At 47.6% G+C, this 20,904-nt stretch overlaps 1 protein-coding gene across 5 annotated transcripts in view; it reads right to left on the reverse strand.

Moving 5' to 3' along the window:
- ABCB9 (ATP binding cassette subfamily B member 9) overlaps positions 1 to 20,904 on the reverse strand; it is a 51,983-nt gene that overhangs the window by 20,284 nt on the left and 10,795 nt on the right. For 4 of the 5 annotated variants that reach the window (XM_069081700.1, XM_069081702.1, XM_069081699.1 and 1 more), the window contains 3 exons: positions 4,272 to 4,386; positions 2,660 to 2,790; positions 792 to 997 (listed from right to left, as the gene is read on the reverse strand). In XM_069081700.1, the coding sequence (XP_068937801.1) occupies positions 792 to 997; positions 2,660 to 2,790; positions 4,272 to 4,386 (452 nt within the window). The remainder of the gene's footprint in view (positions 1 to 791; positions 998 to 2,659; positions 2,791 to 4,271; positions 4,387 to 20,904) is intronic. The other variant, XM_069081703.1, reaches the window with a different exon arrangement.

Below are 20,904 nucleotides of genomic sequence, written 5' to 3' on the forward strand. Positions count from 1 at the left end.
AAGTCTCTCCCCACCCCAGACCCAGGCCAGATACTCCCCAGCTGTCAGAGTGATTTTCCTTCACTACAGATGTGACTGTATGACTCTCCTAAGCAATCAGCTGCGTGAAGCCCCAACAACCTGGCCCTAAGTCATCTTTGCGGTTTCATTGTCCATTTCTCCTCATCCTGTACTCTGTGATCCGGCCAGTGACCTCTTCCTGCTCCTCCCACATGACATGCCCTCTCCCATTGCCAAGTCTTCGCACTGGCCATGCCTGGAGTGCACCCCCTCCCTACCGACACTTCATCGTGGCCCATCTTCTATATTCAGCCTTCCCGAGACCTGGCAGCAGCTCCGTGTCGACTGCTTTGCATGTATCGACTTTATCCATAGTCATATGCAGACATGTATGTCCTGACTGTCTCCCCTAGTGGAATGTAAGCACCTTGAGAAGAGGGGTGTTTCGGTATCCCTGGGGCCTAGCACAAAGAAGGCCCTTAACAGATGCACACACATACACACGTGCCACAACGTCAAATGAAACACAGTCCCTGGCCCCAAGCGACACGTTCTGTTGGGGAGAGAAGACGCCACATAGACGCCAGACTGGACTTCCCGCTTGTGGGAGGCTGCAGCTAGCTGTCCGGGGGACCCACGGAGCATGGGAGTTTCCCAGCCTCTGGGGCCCCCAGCACAGCCCCAGGGCCGGGGTCTCCATCAGAGCCTTACCCCGTGGGACTCTGGGAGATGGGCATGAGCCCAACAGCTGGAGAGACCAAGACCAGGGCCAGGGCCCAGCCGGGGCCTACCTTATAGTACTTGCCGTAGATGTCTGACACCATCATGATGATGGGGAAGCCCATGAAGGTGACCAGGGAGAGCTGCCAAGAGAGGCTGAACATGAAGACGACAACGCCAGTGACCTTGACTGTATTTCGGAGAAAGATGTTGATGTTCTGGGAGACGAGGTCGCTGACCATGGTGGTGTCCGAGGTCAAGCGGGAGATGAGGTCCCCTGGAACACAGGCAGCTCAGCTCCGCACGGTGGCCAGGTGAGAGGGACAGTGGGAAAGGGAGGGGAGGGGACACTAAGGGGCTTCCTCAGCTGGACTGTTTCGCCCACCCCCAATCTCCTGGGTTCAGGGAGACCCTGGTGGTGACGCGCCACCCCGTGGCACAGAAGGCTTCCCCACTGCCTTATGAGACAACAGAAGCATTTACAAAGCACCTACTATGTGCCCAGTGCTGGAGATGCCAGGACCAGAATAAAATCATCCCTGCCCTCAAGGGCTGATCTTTATGGGCTGGAGCCCCTACCTTCCCGGGGGCAAAAGGGAGGCAGACAGAGATACAGAAGCACTCTTTCCCCATCTGCCTTGTACCCTCGAATGCTGCCTCTGTCCTTGTTCGCTTTGCCTTTCTCTTGAGGAGTTGAGAACATCTGCTGAGCATTGTTACGTTCTCTCTCCTAACTCCTCCCCTGTCGCATGCCCCTCCAAGGAGCTGACTGCCGTCACTGAGATGGGGAAGCCTCCCCCCAGAGACAGTCAGTTCATCCTTCCCAGAAGCGGCCAGATATGGCAAGAGAAGGGCAGTGACACTCCATCGCTGCCCTTTCCCCCTTGGGAACTTGGGAAATGTCCCGCTGGCCTCTATGGCAGGAATTCTTAACCTTCTTTGTGCCCTGGCCGCCTTGGGAAGTTTAGGGAAGTTTGGGGAAGCCTGTGGAGCCCTGCTCAGAATCATGGTTTTTAATGCATCAAGATACACAGGATTACAAAGGAAAGCAATTATATTGAAATACAGTTTATCAAGATATTTCTAAAAACAAGCTCCTGAGCCCCAGGTTCAGAACTCCTAATCTGAGACACCTCTTGGCTGAGCCCTCACACCTCACCTACCAAGCACTGTCTCTGTCACTGCCAATGCTCCTATCTAGGACAGGGAGGGCAGCTAGCTGCCCTAGGCCCCAGGGGAAGTCAGAAACACAGCAGCTTCCTTTCCTGCTCACTTCTTCTGCCTTCTCCAGGCAGGCATAGATGCCCTGAGCCTGGGGTTCTTGAGGACAAAGTCTGCTTTACTGGTGCCCACAAAGACTGCTGGACACATCCTACCCAATGTGGTCTCTGCACACTCCTCGGGCAGTGTGGGGAGGAGCCCAACATCTTGGCCTGGCCCTGGTCCCCAAGAATTACCACACAGAGGTGTGGCCAGAAGCCCAAAGTTACCCTAACTTAGGCCTAAGGTTGTGATCAAAAACCTCAGCATGTAGACCAGACCTCCAAGGACAGACAGCGGCCAGGACAGAACAGACCCACTGGCTCAGCTTGCTTTCACACATCCCTCATCCTGGGGAACCGAGGAAGAGAGGGCTGCGTATAGCCAAGGACAGGACAGGGGAGGGTCCCTTCTTCACCCACTCTTCCATCTTCTCTCATTCACTCATTCATTCCTGTTCATTCTTTCCCTAAGTTCTCCTCATTCTTTCATTCATTCATTTCCTCATTCCTTCCTTCAGTCTTCCTCATTCATTCATTCCTTCAGGTTTCCTCATTCCTTTATCCCCTTTCATTCATTCATTCTTTACATAAGTACTGATTGGGTGACTAGGATGTCCATGGCACTCCAGACAGGCTCTGGGCCCAAAAGAGGAATCAAGGGCTCTGGTGGCACCAACCTGTCCGGTTCTCATCAAAGAAGCTTGTCTCCTGTGACACCAGGGAGCGGAAGAGGCAGTTACGGAGGCGGATGTTGAGTCTGGCAAAGACGAGTGTAAAAATGCCGCCCCGAATACCTGCGGCAAATGAGCTAATTGCAGATGAGAGATGTTAAAGGAAAAATGTCCATCCAGCACCGAGTTCCAGCAAACCCTGATGATGCAGGAGAGGGGGCCAGGCTAGTGTCCCCCACCCCACTCCCCACAGGCAGGGTCCTCCCTAGACTCGGCACTCCCTCCAGCCTTCTTGACTTTCTTAGGTTGCCCAGCTCCTGTGAGACTCTCTAATCGAGTCTCCTAGTCTGCCACATAAATCACAGATGCAGAAGGAGCCTGGGGATCCCTAGTCCAAACTGCTCATTTTATAGATGAGAGAGGAATGATAAGCCCCAGAGCATGCAGGCAACGAGTGGCAGGGCTGGGGCTGGGACCGGAGCCCTCTGACTTGAAGACCTGCCATAGTTTGGGAAGGACCTACAGGAAGCTGGAGGGATCATGAGATCATGGTTATAGAGTTTGAAAGGACTTTAGACAGAGGCCCAGAGAGAAGTGACCTGCCCAGTCTCCTACCAGTGGGAAGAAGAAGGGTTAGGTTATGAACCCTGGGCCTCTGATTCCACAGTCTCAGGACTGTGAGATGATTGTCAAAGGAAATTTTATATCTTTCGTCTTCTGTACCCAAAAAAATCTAAGCAAAGGGGGAGGATGTGAGGATGGAGTGAGAGACTGAGGATAGCGGAATGAGGGAGAAGCAAACTCCTCTTCTACAAAACAACACGAAAGCAGACCCAGCTCAGTCTGGTGGAAACCAGTCTGACGCTGGCACCAAAGGTGGACACAGGTCACACCCCTTTCTTCCTTTAATCCCCTAGAACAAGACACATTTGGCTACTTCCAACAGGGGACAGGAACAAGTGTGGCCTAGAACCCGAAGCAGCAGACCCTGTGGGCTGGGTCTACCCCATGCTAGGTCATTAATTGGGAACAGTTTTTGCCTAGCCCATTTAATGAGCCATTATTAAAGACCTCACTAGGATTTACCAGAAAGTGGCCATTTTTAGAAACACGAGTGTAAGCTAGGAGGGATTCTTAACCTTTCTGGAGGCCTGGACCTCTTTGGTAGGCTGGGGAAGTCTATGGGTCCTTTTTCAGAATAAGATTTTTAAACACATAGGATTAAAAAAGAAAGTCCTTAGGTTGAAATAGAATTATCAAACTATTTTTTTAAAAACAAGTTTGTGGAACCCAGGTTCAGAAGCCCTGGTCTAAGCCTTGAACTGTGGTAGATTTAACCCCATATGACAGAAATCTCATTAACTGATGCTGTTCCTCTCTTCTCCCACCAGCCCCCTCCCCTCTCTCTCCCTCATCCAGAAGGGACCCGTTTAAAGCTACAGGTTAGATGATCCCAAAGCAGATTCTCTCCATCTGACACCAGATTAGGGTAACAGAAAACCCATCAAAGGGTTTCCCAGTCAAGGAAGCCCTACTGTTCCCGTTAGGACCCAGTCCTAAAAATGAGAAGACCACGGGCTCTGGGAAGCAGGGTGGGGTGGGATGGGGAGCCAGCTACCTGCCAAGAGCAAGGAGGCACACGATGACCACAGCTGTGGAGAACTGGTCCATACTCTTCTGGATGACGATGCCATCGATGGCCCGGCCGGTGTAGTAGGGAAGGAATGTTTCTCCTGCCAGGAAAGGGGGATGGTGAGACGGGCCCAGCTTCTCCACGGTGAGCAGGGCAGAGGAGCATTCCAAGCAGCCAACAAGTGGTCTCTGTCATGTCTGTCATCCCAGGACAGAGGATATTTTTCTTCTATGGTCCAGACATTCAATTTCATTAGTATAAGATGAGATACAACTCCATGTAGCAGACAGGGCCCTGGACTTGGAATTGGGAAGGTCTGGGTTCAGATTCCACCTCAGATACTCTACTAGCTCTGTGACTCCTTGAAAGTCACTTAACCTGTCTGCCTCAGTTTCCTAATCTGTAAAATGAAGGTGGACTCAATGACCTCTACATTCTCTAAGATCCTGTGAACCCCCAGTGAGGAAATTCCCTCTACCAATATAGATCAGCAAGTGTTCTGGGGAAGGGAAAGGAGAAAGAATTAATTAAGCACCCACTATGAGCTAGGCACTGTGCTCAGTGCTTTACAGATGGCATATCAAGTTCTATAACTCTGAGTCTTCAGCAGCTGACAGCTGAGCCCTGAGAGGTTGAGACTTGTCCAGGGTCACACAGTCAGTTCTGCCTTTGATGCTGGCTCTTTCCTCACGACACTACTATCCTCCAGTGTGTGGGGGGTGTATTTTCTTGCCCAAGGCCTTGAAGGCTGGAGCCAGGAAGCGCTTGGGTAAGCTTAAGTACAGCTCCTTCCGGTCCCTTTTTCCAGCGCAGTCTGCATGGCATTCATTGTCCCTTGCAAATCTAGCAAACTCATGTTTACCTTGTAGTCAAGAATCAGGTATTCAGAGGATTCTGCCCTTGCTTAAGAGGAGGGACAGCCCTCTACCTCCCACCAGCTGGGGATCACCAATCCACTGGACCTCCAGCTGTTTCCTGAACTCAACACCAAATCTCCCACCTCCTACCACATCTCACTGGTCAGGCTGGCTAAGATGACAAAACAGGAAAATAATAAATGCTGGAGAGGATGTGGAAAAATTGGAACACTAATGCATTGTTGGTAGAGTTGTGAAATATACAACCATTCTGGAAAGCAATCTGGAACTATGTCCAAAGGGCTATAAAATAAGTGCATACCATTTAACTCAGCAATACCACTTCTAGGGTTGTATCCCAAAGAGATCATAGAAGTGGGAAGAGGCCCTGTATGTACAAAAATGATTATAGCAGCTCTTTTTGTGATGGCAAAGAATGGGAAATCAAGGGGATGCCCATCAACTGGGGAATGGCTAAACAAGTTGTGGTATATGAATGTCTGGAATACTATTGTGCTATAAGAAATGAGGAGCAGACGGACTTCATAATAACCTGGAGAGACTTATATAAACTGATGCTGAGTGAGGGGAGCAGAACCAGGAGAGATTTGTACACAATTACAGACCAATGGATATGTGACAACCAACTTTGATAGACTGGGCCCTACTCAGCAATGTAAAGTTATAAGACAACTCCAAAAGACTCATGATGGAAGGAGATGTCCACATCCAGAGAAAGAACTAGAGTCTGAATGCAGACTGAAGCAAACTACCTGCTCTCTTTCTTTTTTTTGTTTTGTTTTGTTTCCTCTTTCCTGTTGTTCATTCCATCGGTTATAATCCTTCTCTACAACCTGACTGATGTTTAATGTGAAGATATTTACAGATCCTATCCTTGATTGCATGCTGCCATTGGGGGGAAGCGGGGAGGAGATGGAGGGAGAGAAAATTTGCAACTCAGGGGTTTGTGGAACTGAATGCTGTAAACTAAAAGTAAAACAAATAAATAAATTTATTAAAAAAAAATCTTCCACCTCCAAGTACTTGCAGATGCCACCCCCATACCTGGAAGAGCCTCCTCCCCTCTACCGCTCAGAAGCCTTCGAGGCCCAGCTCAGGAACATTCTGGTGAGTCCTCCCTGATTGCCCCCGTTGTTAATACTTCTGGCCCTGCTCTATTTACAGTGCGGCATACCTAAGTAAAACGGAAGATCCCTGAGGACCCAGCTTAGGTTTCACTTATGGGTCTGTGCCTCTGGAGCTTAGCTGACTACCTGGCTCATAGAGGGCATCTGATAACATTTTGGTGAACTGAGTCACACTCAACTGAGCATTATTAACAACCTGCATTTCTGTAGGGCTGTACGGACTGCAAAGCATCCAAATGACCCTGTGTCTCAGGCAGCAAGAAGAGCATTATCCCCATTTTGCAGATGAGGAAGTGCTGGGCTCAGAGGCAAATGCAAACAGCCAGGAAGTGGCAGGAGCCAGGACCTGGATCTCGTGTATTTACTTTCAAAGGATCAGACAGAATACAGCAAAACACTCCGAGTGCCAAACGTCACACTGAATACGGTCCAGTCTGTCCTTGCTACTGACGGTTCCCTACTGGCCAAGGATGCTGGCTTCCTCTTATCTGAGCCTCGGTCATCACCACAGGAATCTGGGCTGCATCTGCTCGGATCCCACGCCAATCCATCCATGTGGAATTGTTCTGTAAAATTTGGATTCAGTCAAAAGGCCTCACTTAAGGATCTAGAAGGCTACATGTGGCCTCTAGGCCAAAAGTTCCCCATCCCTGGTCTAGCACATGGCAGTTAATAAATGCTTAGTTAGTGGTCAACTGACATGTCCTAGAAGCACATTAATGAGATAATTATGTAAAGTCCTTTACACACCTTAAAATGCTACATAAATGTTGGCCATTATTATTGTTGCCAAATATTATAGGATCAAAGTAAGAGACCTCATACGGCATCTAGTCTATCCTCTTCATTTGACACATAAGGAAACTGAGGCCCATAGGGTTAAATGACTTTCCCAAGGCCACAAAAGTAGTTTAGTAAGCACAAACCCAGGTCCTCTGACTCTGAGCCAGTGACCTTTCTAGTATACTATGCTGTCACTCTCATCAACTTGTTTCCTCGGGGGGGGGGTTTATTTCCTCTCTGAGCTTCAGTCTCCCCATCTATAAAATGAGGAATTGGGTCAGGTAGCCTCTGAGGACCCTTCCTGCTCTGCATCCATGATCCTATATTTGAGTTCAATGGGCAGGGAACTTCTAGGTACAGAAACCCCCTACACACATTCAGGTCGGTAACTCATCTGCAAATCAAAGTGCTCAAGAATTGTCTGGATGTCCTGAGCACAGAAGTTACTTGCCCAGTGAGATATGGCCAATATATGTCTGAGATACGGTAGGATTTGAACTCAGGTCTTCCAGACTCCAAGTCTGATGCTCCAACAGTCCACCACACATGAATGGGTTTACTTCTTTAACTGGAAATCAGAACATTGGGATTCTGGATAAATGGGGCTTTCTTCTCACTGTTCTTTGGCTTACGGCCAACTTCGAAGCCACCCTCCCAAGTACTTTCCGCTTCTCTGCTGGCTTGCAACTGCAGGCAGCATGGCATTGTGGGAAAGAAGTTTGGGGCTGAGTCAAGACAGCCTGCTTTCAAGTTCCCCCTTGGACACTTGTCTCACTGTGGCAGGTCATGAACCCCTCATCTGTAAAAAAGGTCCCAATAATACTTGCCTTGCCTACCTCACCAAGGTAGGATGGAAGTTCTACAAGCAGCTTCTGAAGGCATGCTGTAGCCAGACTGTACCAGGCTTACAGTGGGGAGCTGATGAAGGGTTCTGAGCAGGGAGGGTGATGTGGTCACACACTGAGGGGTTTGTGTGAATCAATCAGCGCACATACATAAGCATCTATTAAGCGCCAGCTATGATCCAATTAGTGTATACATCCCCTGAGGGCAGGGACTTTGGGGGCCTTTCTTTCATCCCCAGAGCTTGGCACATAATAAGCACCCTATAAATGCTTGCTGACTCATCAAAAGGATCTAAAGACAAAAAAAGAAATAGTCTTTGTCCTCAGAGGACCTGGGTTTGAACCCTTCGAGCCAGCACTTATATGAGTTGCATGACCATGGGAAAGACACTAGAGCAAAAACCTGTTTCCACATCTGTAAAGCAGGGATAAGACCTTCTTTACAAGGAAGTTGTGGGAAGCTCAGATAACACACAAATCTTGCAAGTCTTAAAGACTATAGAAATGTCAGCTACTATTTGTTCTCTCCTTTGTTATGTTCCCCTTCTGCTTCCTCCCCCCACAGTGCCCAGGACAGGGCTCCATCCTCAGAGAGGTGCTGGCTGGCTGGCCATGCTTCTGGATGTTCCGTATTCTCCATGAGAGGTGCCAGCTGGGAGGGGGTACTGGCAGCAAAGACGTCACAACCAAGGCACCTCTAAGGGGCAGCATTTCTCCCAGGTGCCTGTGAGCAGGGGCTAGGGTACCTGAACTCGAAGGGTCTGCCTCCTTGGGCTGGCATCATGCCTACCCAGGCTGAGCACCTCCTCTCCTGATCGGTCAATGTGGCCAGGCAAGCTCCCAGGTGGAGGGCTTGGAGACTTTCTCTTGGTCACTGCTGCCCTCTGCTGGTACTCTGGCCAGGGAATCACCAGCCTCCTCAGAAAGGTGAAATGACTTAAAATCATGGGATCACATGGGATCTATAGCTGAGAGAACACTTAGAGGTGGAAACTGAGTCCCAGAGAGCTCAGTGACTTGCCCAAGGTAACACAGGCAGTACCCTGCTCATACACTGTCCATAACAACGTCCTGCACTAAAAGTCTGGCTCCAACACGGACCCGTGCATCTCCTGCCTGCTCTGTGATGGAGGCTGGAAACAGGCAAACAGTGAGACTCCTTCAAGTGAGTGGCCACATGCTGAGGGATGGATAGAGCTAAGCTTTGGCTATCAGCAGACTCACTCTCTAATTATGCTTTACTTGGATAAAAAAGGAAAGGAAAGGAAGCCACTAGGGGGTCATCTGGGGTAAGATGACTAGACTTTTGCGTTTGGCCCAGACCTCCGAGTTCACTGTTGGGACTCCTGGTGTGGAAATTCCTCCTACCAACGTAAAGAGACAAGTGGTCTATAATCTAGTCTGAGGAATGAGCTGCTTGGGGGCCTGAAGAGGCCAAATGACTTGTGCATGAAGCAGCTGGGCCCAGGGTCACCCAGCAAGCACAGGTTAAGGACCTCAACCCAGCTAGCCCTCACTGTGTGTCCCCTTGTGCAGGTCATTTAGTCTGGCTGGGCCTCAGTGTATTCATCTATGAAGTGAGGGTCTTGGCCTCAGAGGCCTCCAAGGTCCTTTCCCACTCTAAATCTATGACTCTAATATGATTCCAAGACTAGCCTTCTCTCCATGATGCCACACAGTCTGAGCAAGAGAGAGCTGCTGACAACATGTACCATATGTGGATGCCTGATGGCCAAAGAATGTTTCGGAAGGTGCTTTGAGCTCTGTAGGTCTGCCACTAAGAATATTAAAAATGCTGACCTGTGAGAGTGCACGAAAGTCAGGCTCTCAGAGCAGTCTGAGCCACAGGCCCCTGGATAAATCAGTAACAGCCGCTGGATGGAAACTAAGGCCCAGGGTCCAAATCCCGACTCTGCTACTTCCTAGCTGAGTGACCTTAGACAAATCACTTAAATTCTCTGGGCCCCAGTGACCTCACCTGCCAAATGAGAAGGCCCCCCAAAGAGCCTGGCAGCTCTGAACCCAAGACCCCAGGAACACCTGCTACATGAGAGCATTCTCTAGAACACGGCAGCATCTAGTATGGGGAGTCCTGGATCGCTTTGGGCAGTCTGGTCAACCCTTCCCAGGAGCGCACTTTTGAGTGCATGAGTAAATGCACAGGGTGACAAAGGGAAATAATTATACAATTATTGGAATATCTAAAAAAAAAAATCAAACCCCAGTAACTAAATTTTTGTTGTTTGTTCAGTCCTGTCTGACTCTCTGTGACCCCATTTGGGGTTTTCTTGGCAGAGATACTTTTCAGATGCCATTTCCTTTTCCAGCTCATTTTACAGATAAGGAAACTGAGACATGGAGTTAAGTGACTTGTCCAGGATCACACAGCTAGGAAGTATCCGAGGCTGGATTTGAACTCAGGTCTTCCTAACTCTAGGCCCAGCGCTCTATACCACTACCTGCCTTTTTCACAGGTGGAATCTTCATTGATAGAAAGAATTCTCATCCTGGAAGTACCCATGTTGCTGAAATCCAAACTTTTTCGTGTATTCATTCATATATCAGAGAGCTGCATGCCCTTGATTCATATCTGGTGCTGACTGGGCCAGGAGAAGGGAGCCCAGCTTTACACATCTGTCTGCTCAGGGAGGGGGTGAGAGCAGCTCTGTCTCACTAAAGTCCTGCCCCCCCAAGAGTCACATGAAGAGTTCACCCAGGTTTGGGTGGGAGAATATGAGGAAGTTAGGATAGAAGAGAGAATGTCAGAATCAGGTTGAGGTCAAGTGGAAGAGGGCCCAGGCTGAAGAATACCCAGATCTGTTCCTGGAATGCCTGCCTTCTTAGGGCCCCTCTGAGCCTCAGTTTCCTCATCTGTAAAATGGGGATAACACCTACTTCATAGGACTATTGTGAGAGCTCAGAGATCACATGTTCAGGGCACTTTTCTGCACTATGAAAGCGCCAGCTATTATCTATTCTCTCCCCCCCCCCCACAGTGCCTAGGACAGGGCTCCATCCTCAGAGGGCTGGCCACACTTCTGGATGTTCTATATTCTCCATGAGAGGTGCTAGCTGAGGAGGGGGCACAGGCAGCAAAGAAATCACAACCAAGTTACCTCTAAGGGGTGGCATTTCTCCCAAGTGCCTGTGGGCAGGGGCTAGGGTCCCTGAACTTGAAGGGTCTGCCTCTTTGGGCTGGTATCATGCCTACCCAGGCTGCGCACCAACTCTGGCGTGGCCAGTCAATGAGGCCAGGCCAGTTCCCAGCTACAGGGCTTGGAGGATCTCTCTTGGTCACTGCTGCCCTCTGCTGGTGCCCTGGCCAGGGACCTGACCGCCTCCTGGCACTGGCCCCAGCCCATGTTGGGCATAGGGGTCTCCATCTGCTTTTGCTCATATCTAAGGCCTTGGAAACTCTCCCCGAGGGAGCCAGAGCTCCGGCTTTGCCCCAGAACAGCCACCAGGAGACATGTGCAGAGGCTCTGACAGGCACAGAACCAGCTACAGCTCAGGTCCCAAAAAAGGCTACTTAGTGAGGAATCTGAGGGAGGGAAGTGGTGGGCATTGGCTGGAGCTGGAGCCAAGTGACCGGCCTGTGGAAGAGAGCAGAGATGGAGCTAGTCAGGTAATGGGGCCTGGAGCTGGAAGGAGCCTTAGAGAGGCAGGTTGGTGCAGGCTTAGGAGGGGCCTGGGTAGAGTGATTTTACCTGCTGGGGCCTCAGTTTCCTTATCTGTACAGCGAGAGAGAATGCCTCTGAGGCCCCTTCCAGCTCTAACTCCAAGGTTGGCCTTGTGCCCGCTCTGCCAGGCTGCCTCTCCAACGCCTTTGTTAGTAGGGATCCGCTAACACACCTTGTGCATGGATGACCGACTTCTAAAGAATCAGTTATTGTTTGGATGATGATTCAGAGGGCACTTTGGGGCTTTTCAGGGTCACCATTAGGATCGTTATAAACGGTGTCCTGCAGATGGCAGAAAACGCTGGCCCTTGGGTCACTGTGGCTAAGGGCACACTGGAGAAACAGGTGGCACTTGACACCTTGGTGCTGCAGCAGCTCCCTGGTAGGAGAAGTTAAACAGGGGGTGTCATCTGCATCAGCAGAGGGAGCCAGGTTCTCCCTCCCTACAAAAGTGCAGGTCTGGTAAAAGAGACACAGACACACAGAGAGAGGGAAAGACAGACAGAGAGACAGAGAGACGGAAACAAAGAGAAGCTTGCCCAGAGGCAGCCCAGTAGAGCTGGCTAGAGGAAGAGCAGCCCCCTCATTATCCAGATAGGGAAACCGAGGCAAACCAGAGCCTTGCCCCAGGTCACAAAGATAGCAAGGGCGGAGCTAGAACTTGTGCTGGGGTCCTCTAACTACAGCCAGGGAGCAGAAGAGGCAGAGGATGTCTGGTTAAGATGATGACAAGAAAGTCTGTCACAGAGCTGAGCTCACCTGCATAAACCCCAACAGTATCTGGCGGGGAAACAGAGAGTGTTGATCTGAAAAAAGAGAAAAGGTAGGGAACAAAGAGAACTCACTTGGAGTCAGGAAGGCAGGAAGGTCTGGGTTCAAATCCCACTTCCAACACTTAATGGGCAGTATAAGTCTGGCTATAAGCCATTAGGCTGCTTCCAAGAACTGTAGGTAGCATGGTACCTGGAACACAGAAGATGCTTAATAAATGCTGGTCAGTTTGGTTATCTACTAAGTCACCAGCAAGCATGTATTAAGCACCTACTGTGCTCCGGGCACTGTGAAAAGTGCTAGAGAGGCAAAAGACAGTCCCTGCTCTCACGGAGCTCTTGGTCTAATGGGGGAGAGAACATGAAAAATAACTATGTACAAACCAGATTTATGCAGGATAAATCAGAAATAATTAACAGGGGGAAGACCCCAGAATGAAGGGGGGCCAGGAAAGGCTTCAGGCAGAGGTAGGAACTTTGGCTGGGGCTTGAAGGAGGCCAGGGGAGGTAGGAGATGGAGCAGAGCAGGGAGAGCCTTCCCGGCGTGGAGCACAGACAGAGAGAAGGCTCAGAACCTAGAGACACAGTGCGAGGGACGGTCAGGGGGCCACTGCCACTGGATCCCCAAGTATGTAGAGAGGAGGGAAGGGTGGGGAAGTCTGGAAAGGGAGGAAGGGGCCAGGTCATGGAGCCTTTGAAAGCCAAACAGCACCTTAGACTTGATCCCGGAAGCCAAGGGGAGCCACTGCAGTTGAGTGACTGAGGGGTAGGGGTGATGTGGGCAGGTCTGGGCCTTAGGGAGCACAACTGGACAGATGAGCAGAGTCAAGGATAAGACTGGGGGAGGAGCCAAAGTCAGGAGGGGCTCTAAAAGTCATGGCTGGCTTGGCATCTTGGCTGACAGACAGGGCCATAAGCGTGTTGGAAGCTGTGTTGGAGGAAGGGCTCCCCACCCTGGGAGGGCCCTACACAGCAGGAATCAAAGCTCTTTTGAGTATTCCCACATAAGAAGGCTCTGTGCCCTGAAAGCACACTGCATGACAGCCGTCCCTGGAGAATCCGGCCTAGTTTTAAACATCTGTCTACGTCAGGAGGAACACAAAGCAGCTGTGTCTCGCTCAATGATGCCCCCAAGAGTCATGGTGAGGAGTCAGCCCAAAGTGTGGCTGATCAGAGCAGAGTGGAGTTAGTTATAAAGGGAAACAGAGGGCTGAAGTTGGGGGCAGGGCAAGTGCTTAGGAGCCTAGTCCCACTACAGGCTGGAGAGCAGTCAGAGATCTTCCTGGAGTACACCCTTTCAGAATCCTTCTGAGTCAGTTTTCTCATCTGTAAAATGGGGGATGATCACAGACCCCACCTCACAGGGCTGTTGTGAGGGTTCAGTCAGATAATGTACTTATAAAGTGCTCTGTAAACCCTGAAGCACTGTAGATATGAGAGAATGCATGACTTCTCTGCTCCCTGATTTTATCTGCCTTCTCCTGGGGAACATAAGCACCCCAGGAGCAGACACTGCTCTTCCTTTTTCTCTCTGCTCTCTCAGGGCCCAGCACATGGTGAGGACCTCATAAATGACGGGTGAATCAGACGATGGGCTTCCTTAGCTTCCTTGGGCAGCTTGGGCCAGTGGAGAGAGTGCAGGATTTGAAGACCGCAGAGCTGGGATCCGGATCAGCCTGTCATTTACTGCCTGCAACAAGCCGATGAAGTCACTTCCCTCTCTGGGACTCATCTATAAAAGGATGGGGTTGGAATGGAGGGTCTCTGGGACCTCTTCCAGGCCTAGATCTGTGAGCCAGCCTCAGCCCAGATGACATCTTCTCCGAGAAGTCTTCCTGGAGTGGTATCCCCTAGTAGAATGTGAGCTGCTTGAGTGCAGGCAGGGGCTGTTTCATTTTTCTCTGTGTCCCCAAAACCTAGTAGAGGTCCCAGCATACCGTAGGTAAGTAACAAGTATTTACCAAATAACTGAATCCAGTATTTATTGATGGTGGCCCAGTCTTCCACAAATGCCTCCTGAAAAGCCTAGGGCTTTTCTGGGCCCCATCTCTGCTCACTCCCATAAGACAGTGCCTACCCCACAGGTTCTAGGCTCCTAGATATAGACCTTGAAGATATCTCGAAGGCCGCTAGGGCCAAGCTCCCCATTTTCCAGAGGAGGAAGATGAGATGACTTGTCCAAGGTCACCCAGCTAATAAGGGGCAAAGCAGACATTCAAACCAGGTCCTCTGACTCCAGTCGCAGAGCAGAAGAGAAGGCCGAAGTCTTGCCGTTAAGATAGTTACATGAGAGGTCATCACAGAGCCCAGCAGACCCTGAGAAGGACCCCAGAGGGAAGTGCGGTGCTCCTCAATGCCACCGCAGTAGCTTGGAGCCCCACCCTGCCCCCAGACTTTAAGCACGTCACCAGCAAGGATGACTTCGTTCTTTGTCTTAGTAACCTCTGAACAATGGCTGACACAGAGCAGGTGCTCAATAAATGCTTGTTGAAACACTATACAGAGAGGTAGGAGCCAAGGAGTAGCAGGAAGTGGGACAGCCTCACCAACTCTCTCCGACCCCTGTCCCTAACAAACTCTTCCAAACAGACTGAATCTTGAAAGGGAAACTCAAGAAAAAGTCACAGTGAGTCATTTTCCCAACCCAGGTAATCACAGGGAGACAGACAGAGCTGTCTGCAGACACTAGGGATGGGGCACGATCAGAACTCCAGCCCAAGCCCAGGGAGAAGCTGTCCACTGATCCCAGGTCCATCCTGGAGCCCTGGGACAGGAATATTTGCCAAGTGGCAGCCATGTTGCCCACCACCCAGTTTGGGGCTTTGGATCCAAGGTGGGCTAAGGAGGGTATTTGTGCTCAAGGAACAGTAGCAGTCTCTAGGTGGGGTACTGAGAGAGGAGTGGGCTCAGAAGTGAGCAGGGGCATGCCTTGGCCCCAGGAGCATAGCAGGGTCTCTAATCCAGCTTCTAGCCCAGTCTGCAGCCTGCAAGAAAGATCAAGAGCAGGAAGCTCAGGCCAAAGGAGAGTCTACAACTCTACCACTTTGAACTAACAGAGCTTTCCAGGTTGCTGACAGGGGCAGGGACCAGAAGTATCTGCTCTTACTCAGGTCCAAACCCAGGTCAGAACTTACAGACCCTCATGCCCAGGGACAAAAAGCAGACAACTCTGCTGAATCCCTGAATCAGACAACTCTGGGAGCACAGAAAGCTTGCAAGTGCCCAGTCTGTCACTGAGGTCCCAGAAGAACATGACATTAAATAACCCAAGAAAGCAGTAATGGAACCAGCCCAGACCTTCCTTTCAAAAGCGCTACAGAGCCCAGCCCTAATATCAAGTCAGGAAGTCAGCTAGAAAGAAGGACAAAACCAACAAAAAAAAAGGATTCCACAGAATGAGCTGTTGCGGTAGCAGAAATGCTCAGGACACAAATCCAGAAGAAGGGAATGACTCCAAAACAGCTACAAGCAAAGCCTCAGAAAACAGCTTGGGAACAAACTCAAGCACAGTCCCTGGAAGAGATCAAGCAGAAGTTTAAAAAAAAGAGTTAAAAAGATTTTTGTCAATGAAATAAGAATATGAGGAAAAAATTGGAAAAGAAAGGGGAGCCATGAAAGAATTACAAAGGAAATTAACCGTGTGGCACAAGAGGTACAAAACTTTGTCAAAGCAATAAACTCCTTGAAAGTTAGAATGTGGGAGACAGCCAAGATGGCGGAGAAAAGCAACGACATGCCCTCTCTCTCCCCCAAACCGCTCCGCACACCTTTAAATAACACCATAAAACAATTCCCAGAGGGGGCGGCCAGGTAGCACAGCAAGTAAGAGCACTGGCTTCAGTGTCAGAACGACCTGGAGATCGAATCCCGGGCTCAGACACTCAGCACCCACCCAGAAACACCTGGCCGTGTAACCTTGAGCAAGTTACTTAACCCCAATTGCTTAGGGGTGGCCAGGTAGCACAGCGAGTAAGCACCCACCCAGAAACACCTGGCCGTGTAACCTTGAGCAAGTTACTTAACCCCAATTGCTTAGGGGTGGCCAGGTGGCTCAGCGAGTAAGAGTACCGGCTCCAGTGTTGGGACTACCTGGAGATTGAACCCCGGGCTCAGACGCTCAGCACCACACCCAGAAATAACTGGGCGTGTAACCTTGAGCAAGTTACTTAACCCTGATTGCTTAATAAAAAAAAAAAAAAACCCAATTCCCAGAGCAGCAGAACCCATAAAAGGACGCAGTGCAATGATTTTCCAACCAAAGACAACTTAGAAGGCCAGCAGGAAAGGTCTGTCATACCTGGGTGAGAATGGACCACAGCTGACTGATCCGTGCAGACTGGGTTCAGAAACCACTGAATTAGCAGCAGCTGCTTCTAGAGTGCTCAGTCCACAGAGGACAAGGGGGTCAAAAACTCGTCAGAAGATTCCAAGGGTCTCTTTGCTTTGCCCATACTTGGATCGGAGGCGCGGTCCTGGGTGGCAGTCCCAGGGCAAGAGGAGCACCAGCAAGCCTGAGCTGGTGGCTGAAGTAGAGCAAGGATCCTCCTCACAGGTCCAGGGTAGAAAGGAGTACTTGTAGTCACTCACAGCAGACCACAGGCCAAGAGAGGAAACACCCTCTCTTTAGATCATACCACCTTGGTAGAACTGGAAACTTACAGGCCCCTAAAAGTAACTCTGAAAACAGCCGCACAAAACCCCTGAAGCTTGGGATATTGTGTCCTCCATCCTGGAAGCAGAACCCCACTTTAACAGAAAGCTAAAAGCCAATCAATAGGCCGCAAAATGAGCAAACAACAGAAAAAATTCTGACCCTAGAAAGTTACTATGATGACAAAGAAGAATAAAACACACTCAGAAGATAACAAAGTCAAAGCTCCTACATCAAAAGCCTCCAAGAAAAATATGAATTCGTCTCAGGTAATGGAAGAGTTCAAAAAGTATTTTGAAAATCAAGTAAGAGAGGTAGAGCAAAAACTGGGAAGAAAAATGAGAGTGATGCAAGAAAATCATGAAAAAAGAGTCAACAGCTTGGTAAAGGAGACACAAAAAAAATTCTGAAAAAAATAACACCTTAAAAATGTTAAAAGAGATAAAAACAGCCAATGAAGAGAAGAATGCCTTAAAAAGAGAAATTGACCAAATGGATAAAGAGGCATAAAAATTCACTAAAAAAAAGTATTCCTTAAAAATTAGAATGGAGCAAATGAAAGCTAATGACTTCATGAGAAATCAAGAAACAATAAAACAAAACCAAAATGATGTGAAATACCTCAATGAAAAAACAACTCACCTGGAAAATAGATCTAGAAGAGATCATTTAAAAATTATTGGGCTATCTGGAAGCCATGATCAAAAAAAAAAAAAGACTAGACATCATCTTTCAAGAAATTATCAAGGTAAACCACCCTGATATTCTAGAGCCAGAGGGGTAAAATAGAAATGGAAAGAATCCACTGGTCACCTCCTGAAACTGATCCCCAAATGAAAGTTGCCAGGAATACTACAGCCATTCCAGACCTCCCAATTCAAGGAGAAAATACTACCAGAAAAAAAAAAAGAAAATACTACAAGCAGCCAGAAGGAAACAGTTCAAGAATAATCATGACACCACAGGCAGGATAACACAAGATTTAGCAGCTTCTACATTAAAGGATCAGAGGGTGTGGAACACGATATTCTGGAGGGCAAAACAAGAATTACTTACCCAGAAAAACTGAGTATAATCCTTCAGGGGGAAAAGTTATATTCAATGTAATAGGAGACTTTCAAGCATTCTTGATGAAAAGCCCAGAGCTGAAAAGAATTTGACTTTCTAATACAAGACTGAAGAAAAACATAAAAAGGTAAACAGGAAAGGAAAATCATATGGGACTTAATAATGTTAAACTGTTTACATTCCTACATGAGAAGATAATACTTGTAACTCATAAGAACTTTCTCATTATTAGGGCAGATAGAAGGAGTATACATAGACAAGTGGGCCTAGGTGTGAGTTGAAAAAGAAGGGAAATACCTAAAAAAGTAAAATTAAGGAATGAGAGAAGAATGTACTTAGGGAAAGGGAAAAGGAGGGGTTGCATGGGATAAATTATCTCTTATAAAAGAGACAAGAAAAAAATCTTACAGTGGAGGGAAGAGGAGTAAGGTAAGGAGGAGTGGATGAATCTTTAATCTCATCAGAACTGGCTCAAAGAGGGAATAACATACACAATCAATTGGGAATAGCAATCTATCTTAGGAAGGTAAGATTGGAAGGGGATAAGAGAAGGAAAGGGGGAAGAGTGACAGAAGGGAGGGCAGACTGGGAGAGGGAGCAGTCAGAAACAAAACACTTTTGAGGAGGGAAGGGTGTAAGGAGAGAGAATAGAACAAATGGGGGATATGATGGGGGGAAATAGCAATAGTAACTGTGAAAGAAAATTTTGAAGATAGTTTCTCTGATAAAGGCCTTATTTCTCAAACACGTAGAGAACTGAGTCAAATTTATAAAAATGAGAGCCATTCTTCAATCAATAAATGATAAAAAAATGAACAGTTTTCAGATGAAGTAATCAAAGCTATCTATAGTCATATAAAAATGCTCTAACTCACTATTGATTGGAGAAATTCAAATTAAAACAATTCTGAGGTACTACCTCATACCTATTAGATCAGCTAATAGGACAGAAAAGGAAAATGAGAAATGGTGAAGGGAATGTGGGAAAAATGGGGCATTGATGCCCCACTGATGCACTGGTAGAATTGTGAACTGATTCAACCATTCTGTAGAACAAACTGAAACTATGCCCAAAAGGCTATAAAATCATGTTTATCTTACAATATCACTACTAGGTTTGTATCCCAAAAAAGATAAAAAACAAAAAGGAAAAGGAACTTATGTACAAAAATAGTTATAGCAGCTCTTTTCTGCCAATTTCAAAGAATTGGAAATTGAGGGGATGCCCATCAATTGGGAGTGGCTGAACAAGTTGTGGTATATGATTGTGATTGAATACTATTGTGCTATAAGAAATGATGAGCAGGATGCTCTCAGAAAAACTTGGAAAGACTTACATGAACTGATGCAAAGTGAAATGTACCGTGTACAAAGTAACAGCAATATTTTAAGATGTCAGCTATGAATACCTAGTTATTCTCAGCAATACAATGATTCAAGACAATTCTGAAGGCCTTATGATGAAAAATGCTATCTATCCCCAGAGAAATAACTGACGGTATCTGAATGCAGATTGAAACATACTTTTTAACTTTATTTTTCTTGAGAGGTTTTTTTTTTGGTCTATGTTTTCTTTTACAGCATGACTAAAATAGAAATGTTTTGCATGATTACACATGTGTAACCTGTACTGAATTTCTTGTTTTCTCAATTAGGGGTGGAGAAAGGAGGAAAGGAATTTGGAATTCAAAGTTTTTAAAACGAATGTTAAAAGTTGTTTAGAAGTAACTGGGGAAAAATAAAATACTAAATGAAAATTAGAATGGACCAAAGAGAAGCCAATGACTCCATGAGACAAGACATATTAAAACAAAGTCAAAAGGCTGAAAAAAATAGAAGAAAATATAAGGTATCTCATAGCAAAGACAACTGACCTAGAAAACAGATCAAGGAGAGAAAATATTTAAGAATGATTGGACTTTCTGAATGTCATGACCAAAAAAAAAAAAAAAGCGACTGGACACGATTTTTCAAGAAATCTTAAAATAAAACTATGCAGACTTCTTAAAACCAGGGGGCAAAGTGGAAACAGAATCTACCAATCACCTCCTGAATGAAACCCCCAAATGAAAACTCCCAGGAACATCATAGTTCAAGCCCAGAACATCTAGGTCAAAGAAAAATACTGCAAAGCAGCCAGGAAGAATTCATGTTCTGAGAATCATACAAGTCAGTAATGATCACTTAAGATTTAGCAGCTATAACTTTTAAGGAACAGTGAGCCTGGAATATATAATTCCAGAAAGTAAAGGACTTGGGCTTACAGCCAAGAATAAATTTCCCCCGCAAAACTCAGTATAATGCAATAGGAGGGAAAATGGATCTTTAATGAATCAGAGGACTTCCAAGCATTCCTGATAACCAGAGCTGCAGAGAAACTCTGAAGTTCAAACACAGGAGTCAAGAGAAATATAAAAAGATAAACCTGAGTGAGCATTCATAAGGGACTAAACAAAGATAAACTGTTTACATTAAATATGAGAAGATGACACATGTGTTCCTTCTGATCCTTATCATCTGGGATCACATCTTGTCTGGGAGTAGTTATGTCTTGGTGACCTTAAGAGAAGAATGGAAAGAGAGGGAGAAGACACTGGGAGATAGGGGAAGAAAAAGTGAGATTGGGGAAATTCATCCCACAATTATCATGGTTTGAAAGTAGATGTCTATACAAACAAGGAGGAAAAGGGTGGGGTGGGGAGTGGATAACACTTGAACCTCACTCTTATCTGAAATGGTCAAAGGAGGGAAGAATACACATACAGAAAGAGAGACAGAGAGACAGAGAGAGAGAGAGAGAGAGAGAGAGAGAGAGA

This window comes from Petaurus breviceps, unplaced genomic scaffold (assembly GCF_028583685.1).
Source record: "Petaurus breviceps papuanus isolate PSGF00001 unplaced genomic scaffold, PetGlider_PUasm1.0 99, whole genome shotgun sequence".
NCBI lineage: Eukaryota > Metazoa > Chordata > Mammalia > Diprotodontia > Petauridae > Petaurus > Petaurus breviceps.